Source organism: Gekko japonicus, unplaced genomic scaffold (genome assembly GCF_001447785.1).
Source record: "Gekko japonicus isolate JY-2015 unplaced genomic scaffold, Gekko_japonicus_V1.1 scaffold1023, whole genome shotgun sequence".
In the NCBI taxonomy this organism is placed as follows: domain Eukaryota; kingdom Metazoa; phylum Chordata; class Lepidosauria; order Squamata; family Gekkonidae; genus Gekko; species Gekko japonicus.
In genome coordinates this window covers 374251-396475 of record NW_015163118.1, presented here as the reverse complement: position 1 = coordinate 396475, position 22225 = coordinate 374251, and the positions used below count along the sequence as shown (strand labels likewise).

Sequence of the window (22225 nt, the reverse complement as noted above, 5' to 3'; positions counted from 1 at the left end):
TCCCTCCCTCCCCCAGAGGAGGAGGGGGAGGAGCCCTCAGCCAGTCAAAGGAGAGCTTTCTTTCTCCCAAGCAGGAAATAGCAGAGACTGGGGGAAAGGAGCTGTGACACAAGAAACAGGAAGGAGGAAGCAGCCAGTTCTTGGTGGGCCGGATAGGAGCCCCCCAGGGCATGTTTGACAGCCCTGAACTAAACACTACCTGTCATCCTGGTTTAAACAGATTTGGATTTCTTTATATTTCTAATAACTCTATAGGACCCACTGTGTAGAAACTTTTAATTTGCTGGTCTTGGATTGACTCCATAAAGTAAGCTATGGCCTTCAGTTTGCAAGACCAGACCAAGGCTGTCAGTGATAAGATGTTTTGGAGGTCAGTAATTCATAAGGTCACCATAAGTCGGAAGTGACTTGACTGAACATAACACAACTTTAGACCAGAGGTGTTGAACTGATTTGTTATGAAGGCCGGATCTGACATAAATGTTCCTTTGTTGTGCCGGGCCAAGTGTGCCATAAAATGTAACACCAGGTACCTGTGATAGAAACTGTGTAAAGGACAGCAGCCAAGTTGGTGTGTCCTCACTGCAAATCCCCATTGGCTGGGAAGGGGTGCAAAGGAAAACCCATGTGGGCAGACTGGAGAGCCAGCAGTGTAGCACTGGGCAGATGCTCCCATGCTGTTTGACTGCTGCAGACAAGGTTGTTCCGCCATCCTGAAGCTACAGTCAGAGTGGCTCCACCCACTCCCCTCGAGCAGTCTTCCATTCCCTCCCTCCCACCAGTTGCCCCTGGGCCTTGTTTGACACCCCTGCTTTGGACTGATTCTTCCTAAATAGTTGTATTTACCCTACTTTGCTACTTTGTTTATTTGGAACCTCTGACATCTCATCCATTATGTGTAGGTACAAATCCATTCCAGTTCTTTACACAGAGAGTCACACTTGAAAGATTTGTGACAAGATTCACATGAAGCCTCTCTCTACTTCAGCCCCCCTTGCAGTTTCCCCCGATAAGGATTCCCAACATGATTTCCTCTTCATATATCTGAAGCTCTGAGGCATGAAAACCTGTGCTGAAATAAATAGTGTTAATCTTTCAGGTGCCACTAGACTTATGTTTTATTTTGGCTCCAAACATCCAGCAAACTTCCATAACAGTGGAGATTTGAACTCTGGATCTCACAGATGTTAGTCTGATACTTTAACCACTAGCTCGTCATCTGTCACCTGGACACATCCCCTATTAGCAGCTTCCACAAAGAAAAATAAACTCTTCCAGAGACAGCTCAGATCCTGACTGCCCCCCTCCCAGTCACGGAGTAACCTTGAATAACCCCAAATTCCCCAATGACAGAATGAAACATAGAATTTGACCATATACCAGAATGGATCCAAACTTGCAGCCAAGTACATTTGTTCCAAATAGTAAGTGCTCAGGTAAAAAGGGTGTGTGGAGGGCATCTTTCAGCCAGCAAATTAGGTTTAATTTTCCACCACTTAAAGATGGGAGACAAAGCAACTGCTTTTTTAACTTAAAATGCTTCCTCTTCTCTTCACCTTCCCTGGGTTCTGTTCCAGCTATCTTCCCTTTCAAGTTTTGCTCAGAGCAAACCTTGATACTGTATTCTGTTCTTCCATCTACCTCTGCTCCCCCCCCCCTTACATTCGTCCAGGAAAGGGTTTAGACATGAGAGAAAACATCTAGATTAAAAAGGAACTGCTACTAGGAATTATTTCCTTTGCTTATTGATTGCATAGTTACCAAATGTCTTATGATATTGCATTTTATCTAGCTAGTTGTAGCAGAGTCTATTCCCCAAATCAAGTATGTTGCATTACTTTTTTAATTCCCTACTCTTCATTGCTTTTTCTGATCTTTTATATTATTTATTTTATATTATTTTCTGTTATTTCATATGTTCAGTAAAGATTAAAATCCAGTTACTCTCTCCCTCTGTCTTCTCCTTTGACTCCACTTGTTCTAAGTTTGTGGTTGAGTAAAAATAGAGTTGGACTCGACTGTGCGACTGAACAACAACAACAAAAACAGAGTCTCAGACCCCATACCCTGGGATTTGGGGTGCGCATGTAAATGCCATGTATGTGAAGCTGTCTCTTGCTCCTGTGATAACAAGTTGAAATCTCCCATACTGCATTCCATTTTTTTCATGAGGGTCTTTTAATCACCAAGAGTAGCTGTGAGGAGGGGGTAGGAAGTCATAAGAGAGAAAAGTGGGAAGATCTGTTTTGTGAACTCCTCTTTGTAGGATCCAACTGAACATGGTCTAAAGTGTAGAAGCTGCAGATTGATTTTGAAATGTTGTAACCCTGCTTGAATCTGTGAGGTATGGATACTCTGAAAGCTTTACAGCAATTAAAATGGAAGAACAGTGTGGTGAAGAAGAAAACTGGAGCGGTGAATAAATATTAAATGTTGACTGACTTCTACACAGGGAGCTTCTGAAAGAGACAGTAAATTTTATAAGGATTTCTATTTATATATATATATATATTAGATTGTAGGATTTTATAGATTTCTATTTATATTTGGCCATTTATATTCTATTTATTTATATATGGCAATTTTAACCCTTCTTTGTCAACAAGGAATTTTCAATACTCATCACTTTTTTCCCACTGTTACAGTTGGAGATGGAAGATGAAGATACTATTGATGTATTTCAGCAGCAGACGGGTGGCATGTGGTAGACATCCTGTCCTTGGGGGAAGAGGAATGTAAAATGTCACTCACTTTATCATCTGTCCTTGGATTTGCTATTAAATAGTAAACAAATGAACATGCCAATCATACAGGAATCTTCTCACGTTCTGAGGACACTTACCCAAATTCTTTTCCTGTCCCTGATATACTGCGTGTGCAAGTCGAAGCTCTGTCTGTGGAAAATAAGTGCATCATAAAACGGGCCCAGTCAAAATTAAATTTTCAGATAAGTAAAATACTGGCTGTTGTCTACTGTCATCTTGTTCTTATAAATCTGTGGCCTGAATACCCACCTACTGTAAAACAAGAAGTCTTTAGTCTGGCTTTTGTTGTTTTTGTTTTACAGCTTGATTATGGTAATGTAAATATTGAAATATTTTTTCCTTAAACTAGTAAATTTCTTCTCAGAAAATGTGGCTTATGAAAGAAGAAAAGGGTTTTACCATTAAATGCAGTTATTTTAAAGCTGCTAATGGGATATGCGGAAAGGACAGTACTTGCAGACACATTGCTGATTATAGTGGCAGTTTACAGTAATGCAAATGTACATGTGCTTTTTCATAATAAAATAGCATAGAATCAATCAATTTTTTTTAAAGTAATGGAATGTCTTCAGTTTGTCAGCAGCTGTAGCACTTGGCATTTGTTAACTATCACCTACCCAGGGCTAAGCACCAGTGTATTTGGTAAAATGTTTAAAGAATGGACCATAACTCACTTGGAAGGTCTGCTGTGCAAGTCTTGTTCATTTTAATGGAATTTATGCAGGACAGATTATTCGTGGCTAGTTCCCAATGACTTCTTATTACTGATTTATTGGGTTATTAATAAAAATGTGTACTTTATTTCCACTATCTGTTTTGAAATCTGAACTTGTAGGTTTTTCCCCCACCCTTATTTGTTACATTAAAGAACATGAACTGGGATTCAGAAGGTTGTGCATACTGTTTGTGTGCACAGGGTTTTTCTGGCCCCACCCTCAAACTGCAGCTCTTCATTCCCTCCCACACACCCTTTCTAAGGGTGAAGAGGATCCCCTCCAGATTTGCGATGCAGTGGTAGGAGAAGTAGCTGATGTGGGAGATAAGGGATTGTGTGACGTACATGCGTATACAATCTGTAGTGCAGAATTGTTTTCTATTTACACATAGTTTGCTTGGATTTGGAGGTTCTAAAAGGACTTTCAAGTTCAAATATGTAGATTTACCACTGAGACATTCTTGAACACCAAACATGAATAATGTAGCTTTCTGAAAAGTTTTAAAGTTTCAAATGCAATCTTGTGACAGCCAGCTTCTGACTATTTTGGATATGCTTTAAATGACATAAGATCATTCTGTTGACTTTCAATAGGTTATTCACTGCTGCTTCAGAAGGGTCACTTTTCTGCCTTTTAAATCTACCTGCCCATGTTAGATCACCTACTTGCAGGACATTCTGCTGGAAAAGTATTTTCTCGTTTGATTGTATCTGGGCTAGGGAGAGATGTTTTCTTAAATCTGTCATTGTTTATTCACCAATTTGTACTATATTTGTGGTCCTTTACTACTGTATACAGTAAATATAGTTTGGTACTCTGTCTCTTGGCTTATGCTTAATGCTGCTGCATTTCATATGACTGTACTCAAAGCTATATCACTGAAATGCTGACAACATATTCATATGTACATCTTTATTAAAATTCTTTTATTGAGAGTGAAGTACTGTTCAGGGTATAAACATATTTTCAGGATGCTTGTTCTGCATTTAATAATTGGTGACTGTATGTTCGCTAGCTATTTCACTTCTGTGCTCTAAATAGCTACAATAAAATGAAGCATTTTTTGCATAGTAGAGTACCTCCAGATGTGTATGAAAGAGTAAGGCCCTTTTTGTAATCAGTGCTGTAGGAAAAAACAAGAGACATATGTTACTGCTATGAGAAACAGTTCAAAGAATATGTGGGAAGAAGTGATGTGTACACTGTTTTCATATGTATTTTCTGGGCTTGCCTCCACTGCTTTTGCTCTAAGTCGCATATATGTGCTTTCAAAAATTGATATAATGATGCTTTAGTAGAAACTTTTGAAACGCCAGAAGGTAATAGCACTCAAATCTCCTATGCAAAGAAAAGTACGCTCAACATCCTGAAAGTTCTGATATACCAAAAAGTGTTTCTATTGTAGTTGGTTGTCAAAGGTAGGCCTGACATTTGTTGCTATATGGTAACAAGTGGCACTGTCCTTTCTTGTGCTGTTACAGACTTCTGTGTTAGTGTGTACCGTATTGGATATACACAGGTGGGAAGAGATGCCGTCAACTGTAATACAGAAATCTCAAAAAACTATTGGGAATCCTGCAGTCTTCAGTTGTTGCAGAACTATCTGACATAACTGTTGATTTAGGCAACATAAAAAGAAATAATGGTTTAGTACATTTATAGCAAAAACTATTAGCGCTAAAGCAAGTAAAGTTGCCTTTTAGTAAAGATTTTCTTTTAAATATTTTCATTGTACATAAAGAAATTGAGAAAAGGGAGGAATAAAAAGGTTTACAGCTACAGCATCCTAATCACTAGCTCAAACTGGCTCTCTGTATACAGCAATTGAGATTTATGGAGCACGTGCTTAAAATGAAGAGCAGATGTGCATGTATGCATTATAAGATGCATGATTCTTGAAAAGCATTTAAAAATCTACAGCAGGAACAGAGCTTTTAGGCTTCAATAAACAGTTTGTGTCTTTATTGGATTGGATTACGCCAGCAGAATAAATTTTTTAACAGGAGAAAAGATATTCTGTAAGGAAAAATAAACATGTTTTGTGTTCTAGTTAAATATGGGTGTTGGATTAAAAAACTGCAGGCAATTCCTTACAGGAGCTACTTGTGCTGTTGCGTATGTGGTGGCTACTCAGCTTCTGAAGAGTAAAAAACCCCATTGTCATTTCTATTTTTTTCTTTTGGAGAAGGCCTAGGTATTTTATAAAATACATAAAACAGAATCAGGAAGGATTTGGAATTGTACAGGTACTTCTCTAAGAGGGGCACGGGAGGGGGAAAACCACATTATTCTCTGCTGTAGTTTCTGTCTTCCCCTTTTCTACGGTGATCAAGAATGTGTGAGCTCTCGCCTCTGAAGCCACGGGCTCTAGTCTCGTCTATGCAAGTTTATCCTGAAATTAAACGTTAGCTTCTCTGTTAAGTACCACTAGACTCCTCTTGCGTCGAAAGCCTGATTCCACGCCGACGGAGCTTTTTCCCGTAGGAAAGAAGCACCCTTAATCAGAGGGGACGAGTCCCTGTATACTTTTTCTAGATGTACTCCTAAGGATGTTTGTTTTCAAAGTCTATACCCCATTAAATAACATGGGGCTTACTTCTGAGTAGACCTGTTGCCCTCTCTATGACCGCGGGGGGGGGAGCTGTGACGGGAGGGGGGGGGGGTGTGCGTGTGGCAGCCGAGCCTCTGCTTAGTCTCGGTCGCAGATCCGATGGCCGCTTCGTGCAAGATTATCTATGGTTGCAGAGAAAGCAAGAGAGGCTTTTTTTGCGCCTCTATGATAGCTGCCGACCCGGAAGCAACTTCGAGAGTTGCGGTCGCAACGACACAACCTACGGCTTGGGCAATGGCGGGCACGGCGCTCAAGCGGCTCATGGCAGAGTACAAACGTAAGTGCCGGCGGCGGTGAGGACAGCTGGGTGCGGCGACTGCAGAAGCCGTTTCTGGGGTCTTCGCTGTGTCGCGGGTTTCTTGGCCGAGCTGGAGCCAACTTGGCTACTGGACTCCTTTCGTTTCTTCTCCGTGGCGCGGGCTGCGCTTCGTTGCTGTGGAAGAAGCCCCTCGCCAGTCCCTGACGCTGGGGGCCTGAGGAGTTGTTGTCGCTGGGGCGTCTCCCTCTAGGTGTGGGAGGAGAAGAGAAAGTGAACTGATCTGGACGGGCAAGGAGCCGGGGGTTCGGTTGGTTTTGCGAGAAGGCTGGGTCTTTCGCGCTGTGCGCCTGCGAGCAAACTCCCTGGCTCGCGCGGTGGCGTACATGAAAAATTCTTAAGGTTACGTCAATCTAGCGAAGACCATGTTTAAAAAAAATAATTAAGATCCTTCTATTAAAAACAAGAGGAAGCCTTTTTTCCGAGAAGTATTGAGTAGCGTGTTTTGCCCCCTCCTTCCCCCATTTATTCTTGCAACAGCTCTGTGCAGTGCGGTAGGCTGCGAAGATGACCAGTCTAAAGTCTCCCAGGGAAGCTTCATATCAGAGTCGGGATCTGAACCTGTATCTTCTTAGGGTTTGTGTGTGTGAGTGAGAAAGAGAGTGGTGTAGTAGTACTAACTGTAGTAAGGGGTCGTTTCCTAGAAAAAGAGCTAGGGGAACTTATTAGCATAACTCATTAGCATATGCCACACCCCCTGACATCACCGGAAGTGTGTCATAAGGCCACACACCCCGCCCCCAACGGTCCCGGCCGCCACCGCCGGCCTTGCCGCTCCACTGCCGGGCCCCATGGCGGTGGACCTGCAAGGCCGGTGGGAGTGCAAGGAAGCCCCGCAAAGGCCCTCCCTGGCCCCAGGCAGGCAGGGGTGGGGAGAGGCAGGGAGGAAGCAACTTACCTTTCCTCTTTTCCTGCCTCCTCCTGGCTGAATGAGGGCTGGAAGCGGGGTGGCTGGAAGCAGGGGGCGGGGCTTCGTCATGTGCCCCGCCCCCTGTACCTCACCAGGGGGAACTGCAATCCCCCGCGATCCCCCCCAAAATGACCTCTGGTAGTAGTACTAACTGGGAGATCCAGGTTTGAATCCCCACATGGCATGGAAGCTTGCTGGGTAACCTTGGGTCAGTCACACTCACTTGTTTGAGCAAGGCCTTTTGAGGTGTGACCCTTGCAAATGGGTAAGATTTGTGGCTGCCAATACCTAAGCACTCTCTGTGGTGGCCCCCACCTAGCGGAATAGCCTATCTCAGTGGTGGCAAACCTATGGCACGGGTGCCAGAGGTGGCACTCAGAGCCCTCTTTGTGGGCACACGTGCCATCGCCCCAGCCAGGCCCAGACCATCATTAAAGTGGGATTTGGGATTGCTTTCCTTACTTTGTTTGGATCATCTTAAATTAATGTATGAGTTGTTTTTTCTAAAGTAAAACCTCAGTATTTAGGTTAAATTGCCGTGTTGGCACTTTGCGATAAATAAGTGGGTTTTGGGTCGCAGTTTGGGCACTCGGCCTCTAAAAGGTTCGCCATCACTGGCCTACCTGATGAGGTCAGGAAGGCACCCACACTAGGGTTATTCTACAGAATGTATAAAATGGAAATATTTATTAGGAATTTTGTATGAAGGGGTTCTAGTGTGGTTTTTGATGTTCACCAGAGATTTATTAATAGCTTTGGTATTTGTTGGCTGGCTTTTAACTTTTGTAGACTAGAAATGAAGGTTTAAAAATAATCTGCTCTCACAACGCACTCTGACTCCATTTCTCGTTAAACAAACAATAGAAAAGCAGCTAGGTTTTCTATAGCCAGGGTGGTTTTTTGTTTTTTGTTTTGTATGAAGAAAGCTAGTATCTCTGGTTAAGAAGAGGAAACTGGATTTGTACCCCGCCCTTCACATGGAGTCTCAGAGCCATTTACAGTCCCCTTCCTCTCCCCAGCTGTGGTGGCTCAAGTGGTTAAGACGCTGAACTGCAGGCTGTGGAAGGTCAGTAGTTCAGCAGTTCGAGACCCGGGTGCCACATGATGGAGTGAGCTTCCATCTCTAGTTCCAGCTCCTGCCAACCTAACAGTTCGAAAGCAAGAAATTGCAAATAGATAAATAGGTACCACTTCGGTGGGAAGGTAACAGCGTTCCGTGCGCCTTGGTGTTTAGTCATGCCGGCCACATGACCACGGAAACGTCTTCGGACAGCGCTGGCTCTTCGGCTTTGAAACGGAGATGAGCACCGCAACCCTAGAGTCGGATTCGACTGGCTTTCGAGCAAGGGAACCTTTACCTTTCCTCTCCCCACAACGGACACCCTGTGTGGTAGGTGGGGCTGAGAGAGCTCTTTTGAGGACTGCTGTTGAGAGAACAGCTCTGAGCAAACTTGTGACTGACCCAAGGTCTCACCAGCAGCTGCATGTGGAGGAGTGGGGAATCAAACCAGGTTCTCCCAGATTAGAGTCGGCACTCTTAACCACTACACCAAACTGGCTAGTCCGGCCTTCTCTTTTACTTGGTTTTTTTTCCCCAGTGGAGTTTTTTTTATATATGGGGGAATATTGTAATGCGTAGTTTCCCATCTGCACTCTGAAGTGGTACAGTGCAGGAAGAGCTTTACCACTTCATTTCAATGAAGGTATCACTGGCCCCAAATGGGGATTTTTGCTGTGGGGGCTTCTGAAGGGTAATAACCAAGTTTTATAATTTATTCATTTTCAGTGATGTTCTGTTACCAGCATGTGACCTTTCAATGTTAAGGCAAATGGTGCAAAAAAACCAACCAGACAGTGTTTGAAAAGAGCCAAGCACCAAGCCTACATTGGACATGCCTGTGACTCTATTAACACTTCAGGTCAGGTTCTTAGTAGGGTTGTATTGCTGAAATGTGAAACATGCCCCGGTTCCTTGTAATGCTGTTAGGATTTCTTTTTATTCTCGATACAAATAGCCCATAAAATATTATGGCTTATAAGAGTTTTCCAGTTGTTCACTCAGTGCAGAAATTAAATTATATCACAATGCAGATAAATGCAAACCACAGACCTCCAAAGGTAACCTTGTGGTAACATAATATATTTAAAGATATCCACAGATAATAAAATCATTATTTAATGCCATTAGGCGGTTTCTCCTAACAAGAATTTTATTTAAACCCCAAACTTGATTAGAAAAAAACACTGTGTGGTGTCAGTATGTGGGTTAATGCAAAGATTACATATGCACTTGTCTCATACTGAGTCAGACAATTGGTCCATCTTACTTAGTACTACAGACAGTGAATGGCGGTAGCCATTCTGCCTGGGAACCTTTAACCTTCTGCCTGGGAACATTTAACTGAAGTGCAGGGGATTGAAGCTAAGATTTAATTTGTGCAAAACCTGTGCTCTACAAACTTAGCTGTGTACCTTTCTGTAGCTCAAGAGATAGTAACAAGACAGGTGCATTAAATCATTTGATGCTGGTATTTGCATCTTCTCCACTAGAGAGAGCAAAAACTTTTCTTTTTACTGGCATTCATTTCTTCCATCTTTCTGTCCTCCTGTCTTTGCCTGCCACATGAGGCTTTTTTGTAGCAAACGCCTAGAGATCTAGAAATTGGTTAGGGCAGACCAAGGCTAGGTTAATACATACTGTAAAAGGTTAGGTTAAAAATACTGTAAAAAGAAAGGAAGCGTGTATTTTTCATCAACTAAGCAAAATATTGTTTTTCATATTAAAGCTGTTTAAAATTTTCTGCCTCTTTCTCCTTGTTACGTTTAGGCTTATGTATGTAATGCTTCTCAATTCAAATTGCATAATATCATACATTTATATACTTACATTTATTTCTGCAGTAATGAAGATGACTTTTTGCCAATGAAAGCTGACATTCTCAAAATTCTGTTTTAGAAAATTTGGATGATGAATACTGCTCATGATCTAAGTCTTTCCTTCCTGTTATAGTGACAATTATTGGTATTAAAAATAAATATCGGTTTACAGCAAAAAATAAATCAGTATTTGTTGGGTGTGGATATATTGGAGCTGGAAAATATTGGTATTTGTGGTTTTCTTCCAAATACTGGTATGGTATTTGGATGCAGGTTATCTTTCCGGGTTTCCAGTATTTTATGACTCCATTATTTCCTATGCAGAATATTTTTGAGTGGCTGGGGAAGGTGTTTTTAGAGATACTGGCACCAAAATTACAGAAAAGTTGCTGGTGCTTTTCCTTTTAAAAATCCCCAAATTTCAAGTGCATTGGACCATGGGATCCAATTGTATAGGCCCCTAAACAAGATGCCCCTCATTGTCCTCTTGTTTCCTATGAAGGGGGGGGGAACAGGGGAAAATGTAAAACCTGAGAATCTAACCCCAAGCTATTGAGGCTATAGCTAAATCCAACCAGTGTAACATGTGAGAATCTCAATCTATGTAAAAATGTGTGAATCTAAATCTTAAATGTGAGAGAAGCCACAAAAAAAACCCCAGGAACCCATCACAAATTAAGTCCAGGAAAGAACAAATTTTTAAAAACAGCAACAAAAGCACTTGTAAGCACTCTTACCTAGAGCAACCTGGAAAGCTGATACCAGGCCCCAGGAGTCACAGAAACACCGGGGTGGGGGGTGGAGAAAAGGATTTTTGGGACCCATTTTTGGTACCTCTTGTAAATGCTGCATGGATTACCTTGTAATAAAAAGGCTGCATATTGACACCCAGATTCACACTGTCTATCTTTTCACAGCTAATACAGCCATTATTATGAGTTCAAAGGGAAAAAATTCTCAAAGTTTATGAAGCTATTAGAGAATTACAAGGAGGGGACCCACAAGGACTTGTAAAGGGCATCTCATTTTTTCTTTCTCACTATTTCCTCTTTCCCTTCTATGAAAACCCCATAGCCTCTCCCCATTTGCTGCTTCCTTCTCTCCTTTCCACCTACCAGTGAGCCTTCCTTTATCTGCCCACCCTCCTTCCCTCTTCCTGGCAGCCTCTACTGGGAAAACTATCGCCCAGTTGCCTGGTGCTGGCTGCTTGCCTGGGCCCAGTTGCACAGCGATGAGCCCACAAGGACTTGCAAGAGGCATCTCATTCCCCCCCCCCCATGTCCTCTTCCCCACACTATTCTGTTCCCTCCTCCTGGCAGTTTTTCCCTGCTAACTTCTGCAGGGAAGGAAGGGGGGAATGGGATGCACCCTCCCTGCAAGTTTCTTGCGGGTCCCCACTTGTCCATATATCTAATTCTCAATGTGGCCCAGTCTGAGCATACTTAAATGCAAAGTATCTGGCTGCAGCATTAATACAGAATTAATACAGAATGCAAATTATTTCATTATGATACTGCCAGATGAGACAGTCCTACAATTAATGTCAAGACTCTTTTTTGCCGACTTCCGGCCACAGCGGCGCGAATGGCGACCGGCTCTCGGGACGCTCCCGGAGCCGGATCGCCCACACGCAGTTTGGGGGGGGGGGCCCCGCGTAAGCAGAGATCCTAAGGAGCCCTAGGGTAAGGGCTCTGAACTAGGGGGCGCTTAAGGGAGAAGCCTCTTGCCGGCCAGAAGGTTGGGAATCGAGGCTCTCCCTCTGCCCCAAAAGTTATATAAACTAGCATAACTGACCATGTTCAATGTATTAGTAGCATGTTAGATTAACATTGATATAAGCGGTTGTATTGATCTCTTATTCTTGGGTTTTTAGTTATTAGTGGGTATCTTTTCTTTCTCCTTAGATGTAGTTCCCTTCCCCCTTTTTTCAGTTATAGTTTGTAGTGTTGAAAAAATAAATAAAAAACTCCCCCTAGGGGGATTTAAAAAGAAGAAGAAAGAAAGTGTAAGTTAAGAGACTTTCATTTAAATGAAAAATGCATGGGTTTCAATAAAAATACCATGGCAGTGAAAACTGTCTTGGCTAACTGTGAATGTTGTGTGCTAAAAATAGTATTTATTCTTAATTTTAGAGTTGACCTTGAATCCACCAGAGGGAATAGTAGCTGGTAAGGAATTTTATTTATTCTTTCATATCTATATATTTGAAGTGCAAAAGCCATTTAAATAATTTATACCTTTCCATCTTTTAACAGGGCCTATGAATGAAGAGAATTTCTTTGAGTGGGAAGCTTTGATAATGTAAGTTAATCAGCTGTTGTGTAGTGTAGTTAAATAATAGCTGAAGGTAGAAGAGTATATATGCCCGTGGACACTGCAGAAGATTAATTAATCAATTAATCATTGATTCCCTGGAGATGTTTTGTTTTTAGAAGATTTGTATGCTTCTTTTCCAAAGATTTGCTCAAGGTGGCTAATGATAAAAAGTAAAACAAAGGCAGTAAAACAGTATAGTAACACTAGTTCTACCAGCGGTATAATAATCTCAGTCTCTGTAATCATAAAACCACTAACTAATAAAGCAGTATAAAATAATTTAAGAACAAGTCATTCAAATATCAAATAGGGTACAAGGCATAAAATAGAAGAAAACAGTCAACTAAATGTGTGTGTTAATACTTCCCTTAAAATCCTGGGTAAACAAATGTTTTAGCCTGGCATCTCAGTGTTAGCAGTATAGCTTGAAAGGAAGATGACATTCCAGAGACCATGCGGCACCACCAAGGAAGCGCACTCTGTAGTTGCCACTCACCTTGCCTTGTTGCCTACTGGCGCTCTGAGTTGTGGCAGGAGCAGAATTATTTTAAAATGTCGATGGTGTCTGTGTCATGATATCGTTTCTAGGGAAAACCCAGAAATGATATCAGGCAGCTCTAGGAACTGTAGAAACGCTATAGTAAACTCATAAGAGTTGCCAACAATTCCTATAGCTACCCAATGTCACTTCCTGGGTTTCCAGAAATTGACATCATGATACAGACTGTGATGCAGCCCCCTACCCACGTCCCTGCCCCAGAGCTCCCGCTGGTTGCCAGGCATCACCTTCTATGCAAATGATTAGGTAAATAACATGAAAAACTGTCATTGTAGTTCAGTTGCATGCGGTTATTAGACATAAAGAAGCACTTACAGCTCATTGTCTCTGAAATGAAGGTTGTGGCTTGACCCAAATCCTCTTTTAGCTTCATTTATAATCCTCCTCCCCCATAACGACCATACCTTGGCAGAACATCGAGGAAGAAAATAGCTTGTTTATACTTGGAATTGGCCTAATGGTAACCTTGTCTCACAAAGAGCAGTGCTATATGTAAAAACTTTTCTTCATTGAACATTTATATTTAGGAAGACATAAAATTGACTAGAAAAATACTGTTTACCAACATGCAGTGAAGCCCAGAATGGCTTTGAACTGTGCTCTATAGCTGTAGGTGTGTCCAGACAGGAATTCTGCTATTTAGAAGCACTACTAGAGGTTCTCATTTTAGCGTGTCATAAGTGGTCATGACTACCCCAGAGTCCAGTATTCCTTTTGTAGAGAGTACTGTCTGAGTCATTTGGCACTCTGATTTGTAAAGCTTCATAGCGAATTGAGGCTCTAGAAAACCATTGATCAGTAAGCTTTATTTCTAATTAGAAAGGTACATACCAAAACAGCATGGTAACTGTTAAAAGTTGAGTACAAATTCTAGTTATGTGACACTACGATATAATGGAGAATTATTTGTACTGAATTCTTGTGCACAGTGTCCTGCAAGCATCAAGTGTAGACTACTTGCAGTAATAAAGCAAGAGAAAGCAAACTGCATCGAAGCTTTTAAAAGTCTCTGGACTGTTTTAAAAGTCTCTGGACTGTTGGCTTAAATACTTAATCCTGTCTTCAAAACATTCGTATACCCATGAGAACAGCAGTTTGAGCTTCTCTTTCTAAGGACAGGTTTATTTGTACATCGACATTTCTCTTGCAATTGTAGTTTAGATGTAATCAAGGATTAATTAGCTTAATCTGAAAATGGGAATGTGTTTAATTTATAAACCACTCATCCTTGATTGTTTGCCTTTTACCACTGCAAATTGTTCTGTTCTACTTTCATTAACTACATGTTATATTAATAGTGATTTGGTTTGGAAGCTATATTGATTGAAATGATCATCATAATACTTTATTAATTTTTCTGAAAGTGTTCTGTTTAGATGTAAATGATAATGCATGGAGTTTGTGTACTGCAAAGATGACTAAAATGAGCAGATATTTGAAGAGTAAAACACTGAGAAGTGGTGGCTGTTCATGGGCATGAAGAAGTATCAAGCCTTGTGTTTCTTAGTTAGTATAAATATTATTTGAGCGCCATAATGTGAAAGATTTCTAATCAGGCTAATGCTGTTTGGGGACAAAGATGAGTTACTTGGAATAAGTGGCATTAATTTAAGTGACACTCCATTGCAAGTTGCTATTCAGGATTCACATTCATAAAATACATGTTTCACATGCAGGGAAACTTCATAGGCAGAGCAGTCCTGGGGTTTGCCTGTGTCATGGGGGATCTATGGCACCACTAGTCTGGTACCATAGAGTTTAGTTACATGGCGGCCAGTAGGAAAACAGTGTGGGGGGGTTGCTTTCTTTGGGTGCTGCAACGGTAGCGTCCCCAGTAACCACACTGCTGTGTTACATGGAAGTGTTGTACAACCCCTCTGATGGAAGAGCAAAAGGGGAGCTGGGAGGGCATGAGGGGGGAGCGCAAATCACCTCCAATAGGTCCCCGAGCAGCCTCCTGATGCAGACTTACCCTTTCCATTGCAATTAAGTAAAACACTAAATCACCGTGTATAATTTTACAGGTTTTTGTTCTGTTTTTATATTGTGCTAAATGTGAATTATTAAAGTATTTTTAGAATGTTAGCTGTTGTAGATTTTCTGGGTTGTCTGGCTGTGGTCTTGGCATTGTAGGACCTGAGGTTTCGCCAGTAGCTGTGACTGGCATCCTCATAGATATAACACAGAAAGACAGAGTACTCTCTATGTCAAGGTGAGAAGGAAAATGGAAGGCAGGTAATTTATATTTACTCAGGAAGGTGGGGTAAAGCTGAGTCCATTACACAAAAACGCCAATCTCCACCCTCGACAAAAAAGAGGCATAATCAAAACATTAGTAGACTGTGCAAGATGGATATGTGAACCGCACTTTCTCAATGATGAACTAAATCATCTAAACCATGCACTTCAAGCAAATGGGCTACTCCAAGAATGAATTCAGAAGAACAATTAAACCAAAGGTAAAACAAACAACTGAAGAAAAACAGTCTCCCACAGGAAAAGTGTTTTTGCCATGTATCAAAGGAATCACTGATCAGATGGGAAAACATATGAAAAAACACAACCTACAAACAGTATTCAGACCCACCAGAAAAATACAACCGATGTTATGATCGGCAAAAGACAGAAGAGACACCCTCACTTCTGCAGGAGTATACTGCATACCATGCAGTTGTGGACAGGTTTACATCGGGACCACACAGTGTAGCATTCAGACAAGAATAAAAGAACATGAAAGACACTGCAGACTTGGCCAACCCGAAAAATCAGCAGTGGCTGAACATAGCCTAACCCAAACAGGACACAGTATTTTGTTCCAAGACACTGAAAGGTTGGACAACACATCCAATTATGACTGGAAGTCATTCCTCAGTGTGAGCAGTGGGGTTGGGGGTGTTTGGTGCTAACTCAGGGCTCTGAGCCACCTGTCCTTCTTACAGCTGGAGGCTCGCTGCAAGTTTCGCTTCTCTAGCCCACAGTGGGGCCATTCTACTGCTTCATGAAATGAACCGGTTCAGTAGATGGGAAGGCTAATGAAGGTTCGTGGTTCGTCTGGCCCCATGAGCCACCAACCAAAACAACCCTTGATTTTCCTTGTTCGTGCCCATCCCTATTCCTAACTTTCCAACCCCAAAAGAGGACTGTAATGATTCCTTGTTTTATATATGTGTGTGTATCTCTTTAAAATTTGGTTGCCTGGCTGTGTGATAGAATAGAGTGGTTGAAGAGACGAGTGGTGTGATTGGTGATTGACAGAGAGGGGGAGGGGTTTTGGAAGTGGTTCTGAGTGGATGAATATGTCTGTCTGTCAGGAGTGACAGTTACAGGTTTGACAGTTGATAAAGACAGTTGATAAGTTGGTTCTGAAGTCTGGGAGAGAAGCAGTCTTGTGTGTGATATAGGAGTTAGTTCTGTGTATGTAAAAAAGTTGAATGTATATGAAACAGTAAAGTAAAGTTTAAGAGAACAGAAATTATATGCAAGTCTGAGTGACAGACTGGAGAGAAACAAGAAACGTAGATGATCTTGAGTTAAAGGGTTACAAAGTTACCTGATAAATCCCTGTAGAGGAAGGGAGTAGAGCTTGTGTGAGACACCAAACAATTTATCAGAATATTCACATTGCCGGTTACTTTGTTATACCTTTTTATTTATGAAGTATTTCAATAAATCTACTTTTATTTAAGCATACCAGCTGAAAGGAATCCTTCCTCAGGAAACTTAGTACCTTGAAAAGCCTTAAACTCAACCTACCTACCCAGTAATAGAAACAGTATAGTATACAGGTTTGAATAGCCTTAAATTTCCTGGTGGCAGCCGGCTATCCCCAATAGAACCAAATAAAAAGAACACTTTTAAAGTGAAACCAGGCCTCCCTCCCCAGATAAGAGGTCGTCACACCTGCTTTCCATTTTTCTTCTCACCTTGACATAGAGAGTACTGTCTTTCTGTGTTATACCTCTGAGGATGCCAGTCACAGCTATTGGCGAAACGTCAGGTCCTACAATGCCGAGACCACGGCCAGACAACCCGGAAAATCTACAACCGCTAATGAACTCCAGCCATGAAAGCCTTCGACAACGTATTTTTAGAATGATTCATTAACACAAATGCAATTTAAGCATTAACCATGAAGCTCAACAGTACATTCAGAATGATGTCACTTCTGTAGAAATATTTACAGCCAATAATAAAGTCTTATCTTAGGCACAAGGTCCTAATCTAATATACTTATTACATAAACAACTAAGACAAACAACGGCGTTGTAGTAATCATTCTCTTTGCATATTCTTCATCAAGTTTGTCTGTTGTTGATTCAACACAGTCTTGAAGTACTGAAGGCAATGTTTCAAGATTCTTAGTACTAGTTCATATACTATATTGGTGCATTTAAGTTCTGGTGACTGGGAATCGACAATATTAAACTATGATGTGACTAGGTCTACAATACATTTCAAATGGCTGAACTTCCCTACTGTTGCAATTAATCTTCCCATTGCAATGGCAAGCAGCCCCTCCAGTTGCCCAGTAGCTGTCAGAGACGCTGCCAGCCCTTCCATCCACTGCTGACCCCTGATGAAGGCTTCCCCCCACTCTCCAGCTGCTCCCACTTGATTGCTGCCCACATGGACAACAGGGGGGTGGAAGGGCTGAGCTAGGCACATGCTCCATGTCCGGGCAGGGGCTCGGAATCCCCCACATTGACCGGGCCACCAGTGGCCACAGCACCCCTCCCCTCTCCAGTCTCGGCCACCACGGCTCCACTGCCATCTGAAGACCTTCACTCTGCCTACTGCGTGGGCTCACCCTCAGGTTCTTGAGGTGTTCCAGTCCTCAGTGAAAGGTACATGTTAGGTTCAGTTTTTTCCCCTTCTTGTTTCTGCCAGTCCTCAGTGAGCCACTGCCTGCACAGCTTCTTGGATGGAGGGGTGGAAAACGGTCAGTAAAATCAGTAAAAATCAGTTTTTTCATCTTGGTCAGTAATTTGTCAGTTTTTTAAAAAAATTGGTCAGTAAAGTCAGTGTTTCTTTGATTTTCGTGAATGCAGTTTGTGTTTTTCTGTTTTCATTACTGCATTTTTGGGAAAACGTGATGACTTCCCAGTGAGAAGACAGGTGGTTTTCAGTTTAGTTATGAAGTACTTTAGGGACTTTGTTCCTAAGAGTAAAAGTGATTTGGTGAAATCTTCCACAAAGTATAGAAACATAATTAACCTCTTAAAACATGAGACAATGAAAGTAGAGGTGATGGATATTGTGGGATTCAACATGGCACAGCTCATGCTAGAAGGAGTTGAGAAAGCAATGGAAGAAGAGGACAAGGGAAAAATGCTTGTGGATGCAGTGCAGAAAACTGTTGAGAAACGAAAGAGTTTGTGAATAACTTTATTTATTCAATTTATACCCCACCCTCCCTGCCTGAGCGGGCTCAGGGCAGCTTACAAAGAGATTAAACATATAGGTAACAAATTAAATACAATCTTAAAACAAATAATAAAACTCTACATTATCATAAAGTGCTAGTAAGGGATCAGGTACTTATAAAAATGCTTACAGAAGGCAGAACCAATACTAGTGTTGTAATCAGATGATCTATATTGGTGGTTGGGTTGTCTTGGTCTCTATATTTAGGCAACAGCACAGGCTGTTGGTGGTAAGCCAAGGACCAGGGCACTGTCACCTCAGTTATTTGATGTTATTTGGCGCAGCTCCTTAGTCAAAGGCCCGGTGGAAGGGCTCCATCGTGCAGGCCCTGTGGAAATGTAAAAGGTCCTGAGGGCCCTGATCTCATTCCATCAGTACAGAGCTACCACCGAGAAGGCCCTGGCCCTGGTTGTGGCCAGCCTGGCATCTTTAGGACCTGGGAGGCCAATCACAGTGCTCTCTGGGGAGCATGTGGGGAAAGGCGTTCTCTCAGGTATGTGGGCCCCTGACCATAAAGGGCTTTAAAGGTAAGTACTTGCAGCTTGAAGTGAATTCGGTATGCTATCGGTAGCCAGTGCAGTGCTTTCAGCACAGGCTGGATGTTGTCCCGCATGGGGAGGCCCACCAGAAGCCTGGAAGACATTTCCGTGGTCATGTGGCCGGCATGACTAAACAACAAGGCGCACGAAATGCTGTTACCTTCCCACTGAAGTGGTACCTATTTATCTACTTGCAATTTCTTGCTTTCGAACTGCTAGGTTGGCAGGAGCTGGAACTAGAGACGGGAGCTCACTCTCATGCAGCACATTCAGGTCTCGAACTGCTGAACTACCGACCTTCCACAGCCTGCAGTTCAGTGTCTTAACCACTTGAGCCACCGCAGCAGAGAGCATTACAGTAGTCCAATCTCAAGGTGACCATCGCATGGGTCACTGTCGCCAAGTGATTGCATTCAAGGAAGAGAACCAACTGCCTAATCAGTCGTAGGTGGTAAAAGGCTGATTTGGCAGTGGCTGCTATCTGGGCCTCCATTGTTAGTGAGGCATCCAGGATCACTCCCAAGCTCCTAACCTCCAGTGCTGGCACCAATGGTGCCCCATAGAAGGTCGGAAGTAGGATCCCTACCCTTGGGCTACCCTGGCTCAGGCACAGGACCTCCGTCTTCAATCTGCTCGATCCAGATGCCTTTGGAGGTCATCCATGAGGGCAACCAGTGCCGTTTCCATCCTGTGTCCTGGGCAGAAACTGGACTGGAAAGGATCTAGAATGGAAGTGTCATCCCAAAAACTCTAGCTGAATTGCCACGGCCCTCTCAGTTATTTTGCCCAAATAGGGCAGATTGGAGACCGGCCGGTAATTAGCCAATTCGGCCAGATCCAGAGATGGCTTTTTTAGGAGGGGATGGCTCCGTGGGCAAGCTGAAATCTGCTCGCCACCCAAACAGGGTTGGGGTGAAACATTCAGATGGGCCTTCAGGGCATGATGGTCCGACCATGACACTGCTAAGGCAGTGACTCGGTTCACTGTGACCCCTGCCGCGAAGATCAGATCGAGCGTGTGTCTGGCCCGGTGAGTGGGAGTCGTTACATATTGGGAGAGTCCCAGCGCCACCACAGATGACACTAGGTCCATCGCTTGAGTGGAGGCCACATCATCCCCATGGATACTGAAATCATGCAGGACAATCGGTCTAGGGTGTTCCAATGCCCAGCCCGACACGGCCTCCACCAGGGATGGCAGGCTGCTGGCCGGTTCTTTTTTCATCAAAAAACCAAAGATAAAGTACAAGCAAAGACGAGTCTTACCTTACAGTAATTATGTTTTGTTGTCATAATTATTACTTTATGTTAGGTTTTTAATATGTTTTTGCTGTTTTGCTTATTATCTGCAGTATGTGATTATTTTTAAAAGGGAATCTTTTTTGCCTTACATTTTGTACAATAATGAAAACATTGTCCTCTATTCTTAAAAGGATTTTATCTGGGTCACATCTAACTATGGGGCTGGCTATGGGGATGGTGGAGGCCAGATAATAATAATTTTAATGAAGTTCTAGTTTTACATTTAAAATGCTAGCTTATCAGTAGGCTGACATTAAATTGTTCAGTAATTTGTCAGCTTTTTGTCAGTATTTGGTCAGGTTTTTTTTTAATTTTGGTCAGTAAAATCAGTATTTTTCACCCTCTGACTAGTTTCCACCCCTGTGGATGCCATGTTGGCCAACTTACAGGAGCATGTGCGCTTCCCCACAAAAGAGATAGAGCTGGTACCCATCCTTGCTGGGTTCGTGGCATTTGTGGACTTCCCTAATGTGATAGGGGTTGTGAACTGCACCCACATTGCCCTCATTACTCCCTAGGAGGAATCACAGGTGTATTGAAACTGCCATAGTTTCTACAGCCTAAACGTTCAGGTTTCCTGGAACACCAGAATATTGTCGTAGACCTCACCGCCAAGTTCCTGGGCAGTGTCCATCATGCGCAGTTTTTTGTGGCTTCTGGTCTGAACTACCTGTTAGCCGCTTGGCCAGAGGGCAAGATGGCTCCTGGGTCAGTAGTGGGGGGGGGGGGGTGGACCAGCAGGCAGCAATGCTCCCTCTAAGCTGTGGGGTCTTGTGAGCAAAAATTCTACTTTGGGAGCTACTGGCATGAAAATTGATAGTGAGCAATTTGGCTGCTGCATAAATTAGTTTGCTCTGGAGCCTTCCTTCCTGAGCTAAGACAAAACTGTGTGAGCCAGAGGCTAAAAAACTGTGAGCTAGCTCACACTAACTCAGCTTAGAGGGAACACTGGCAGGCAGGAACCCACACTCTTGACGGTTCCCATTCCATACCTGGCAGAAGACTCCTCCCATATCTTTTGACACTGAATCCTGAGGACAACCTGCCAGACTGCACAGCCTGCAGCCAAGCCCTTAGTTGGACACGTATGATCACTGAGAGGACATTCAGCCACCATACGGGAGGGTGCAGGCCATGCAGCCCCTAGCAGTGGCCAAGTTGTTTGCTCTCTTTGTGAGGCTACACAACATGACCATACTCCAATGGCTGTCACACACACACACACCCCGAAGGGGACCTGTCAGAGGGTCTCTGGGTTGGCAGGCAGGGCAACAAGCAGTCAGAGGAGGCACTGGCGAGGCAGGGTGGCAGGGGGTGTCACATTGTGAACGAACAGGTATGAGAGCACATCTGGCGCAGGAGGTACTCTGCCACCCAGATCACCTTCTGTGGTCCTGGACCCTCTGGCGACCTTGGGGAGGGTAGACCTGGCAAGTGTGGAACGATTGTGGACTCATTGTCATGCTGCCATTTGTTCAGGTTCTCCACCATCCTACTTCACTGGTGCTGCACCCCCCACCCCAATCCGTGTTCCAGGCTGCACCTGCAGCATCTGGGAACAGTCCCCATCAGCACAGCTGCCAGATTAGTGGGAGCAATGCCCGTTAATGTCCCCTCTGCTTTTCACCCACACAACTTGGCTGCAGGTGCATGGGCATGGAGGCGAGGAAGGCGCGAGCTGCCGCAATCTCCACTACAGCCTCCTGTCCCTGTGCAACCACATGTTACCCTGAGCCGGCAAACACGGGGCAATGCGGGGGATGCCCAATGGACCCCGAACGCCAGAAGCCCCCTCCAGGTTTTCTGTTTTCTATATTTATTTATTTATTTACTTTTTGGTTGGTTCCCCTGAAAAGGGAAGTGGTGACAGTGACTTCAGAGCTGGTGACA

At 43.2% G+C, this 22225-nt stretch overlaps 2 protein-coding genes across 2 annotated transcripts in view; both read left to right on the top strand.

The window, feature by feature from the left end:
- Positions 1–4421, top strand: part of SUMO3 (small ubiquitin-like modifier 3) — a 10256-nt gene extending 5835 nt beyond the window's left edge. Inside the window, exon 4 of the mRNA XM_015406858.1 lies at positions 2646–4421. Coding sequence (XP_015262344.1) covers positions 2646–2708 — 63 coding nt within the window. The 3' untranslated portion in view covers positions 2709–4421. The remainder of the gene's footprint in view (positions 1–2645) is intronic.
- A 1866-nt stretch (positions 4422–6287) lies between these two features.
- Positions 6288–22225, top strand: part of UBE2G2 (ubiquitin conjugating enzyme E2G 2) — a 37637-nt gene continuing 21699 nt past the window's right edge. The window contains exons 1-3 of the mRNA XM_015406859.1: positions 6288–6369; positions 12328–12363; positions 12451–12496. Coding sequence (XP_015262345.1) covers positions 6327–6369; positions 12328–12363; positions 12451–12496 — 125 coding nt within the window. The 5' untranslated portion in view covers positions 6288–6326. The remainder of the gene's footprint in view (positions 6370–12327; positions 12364–12450; positions 12497–22225) is intronic.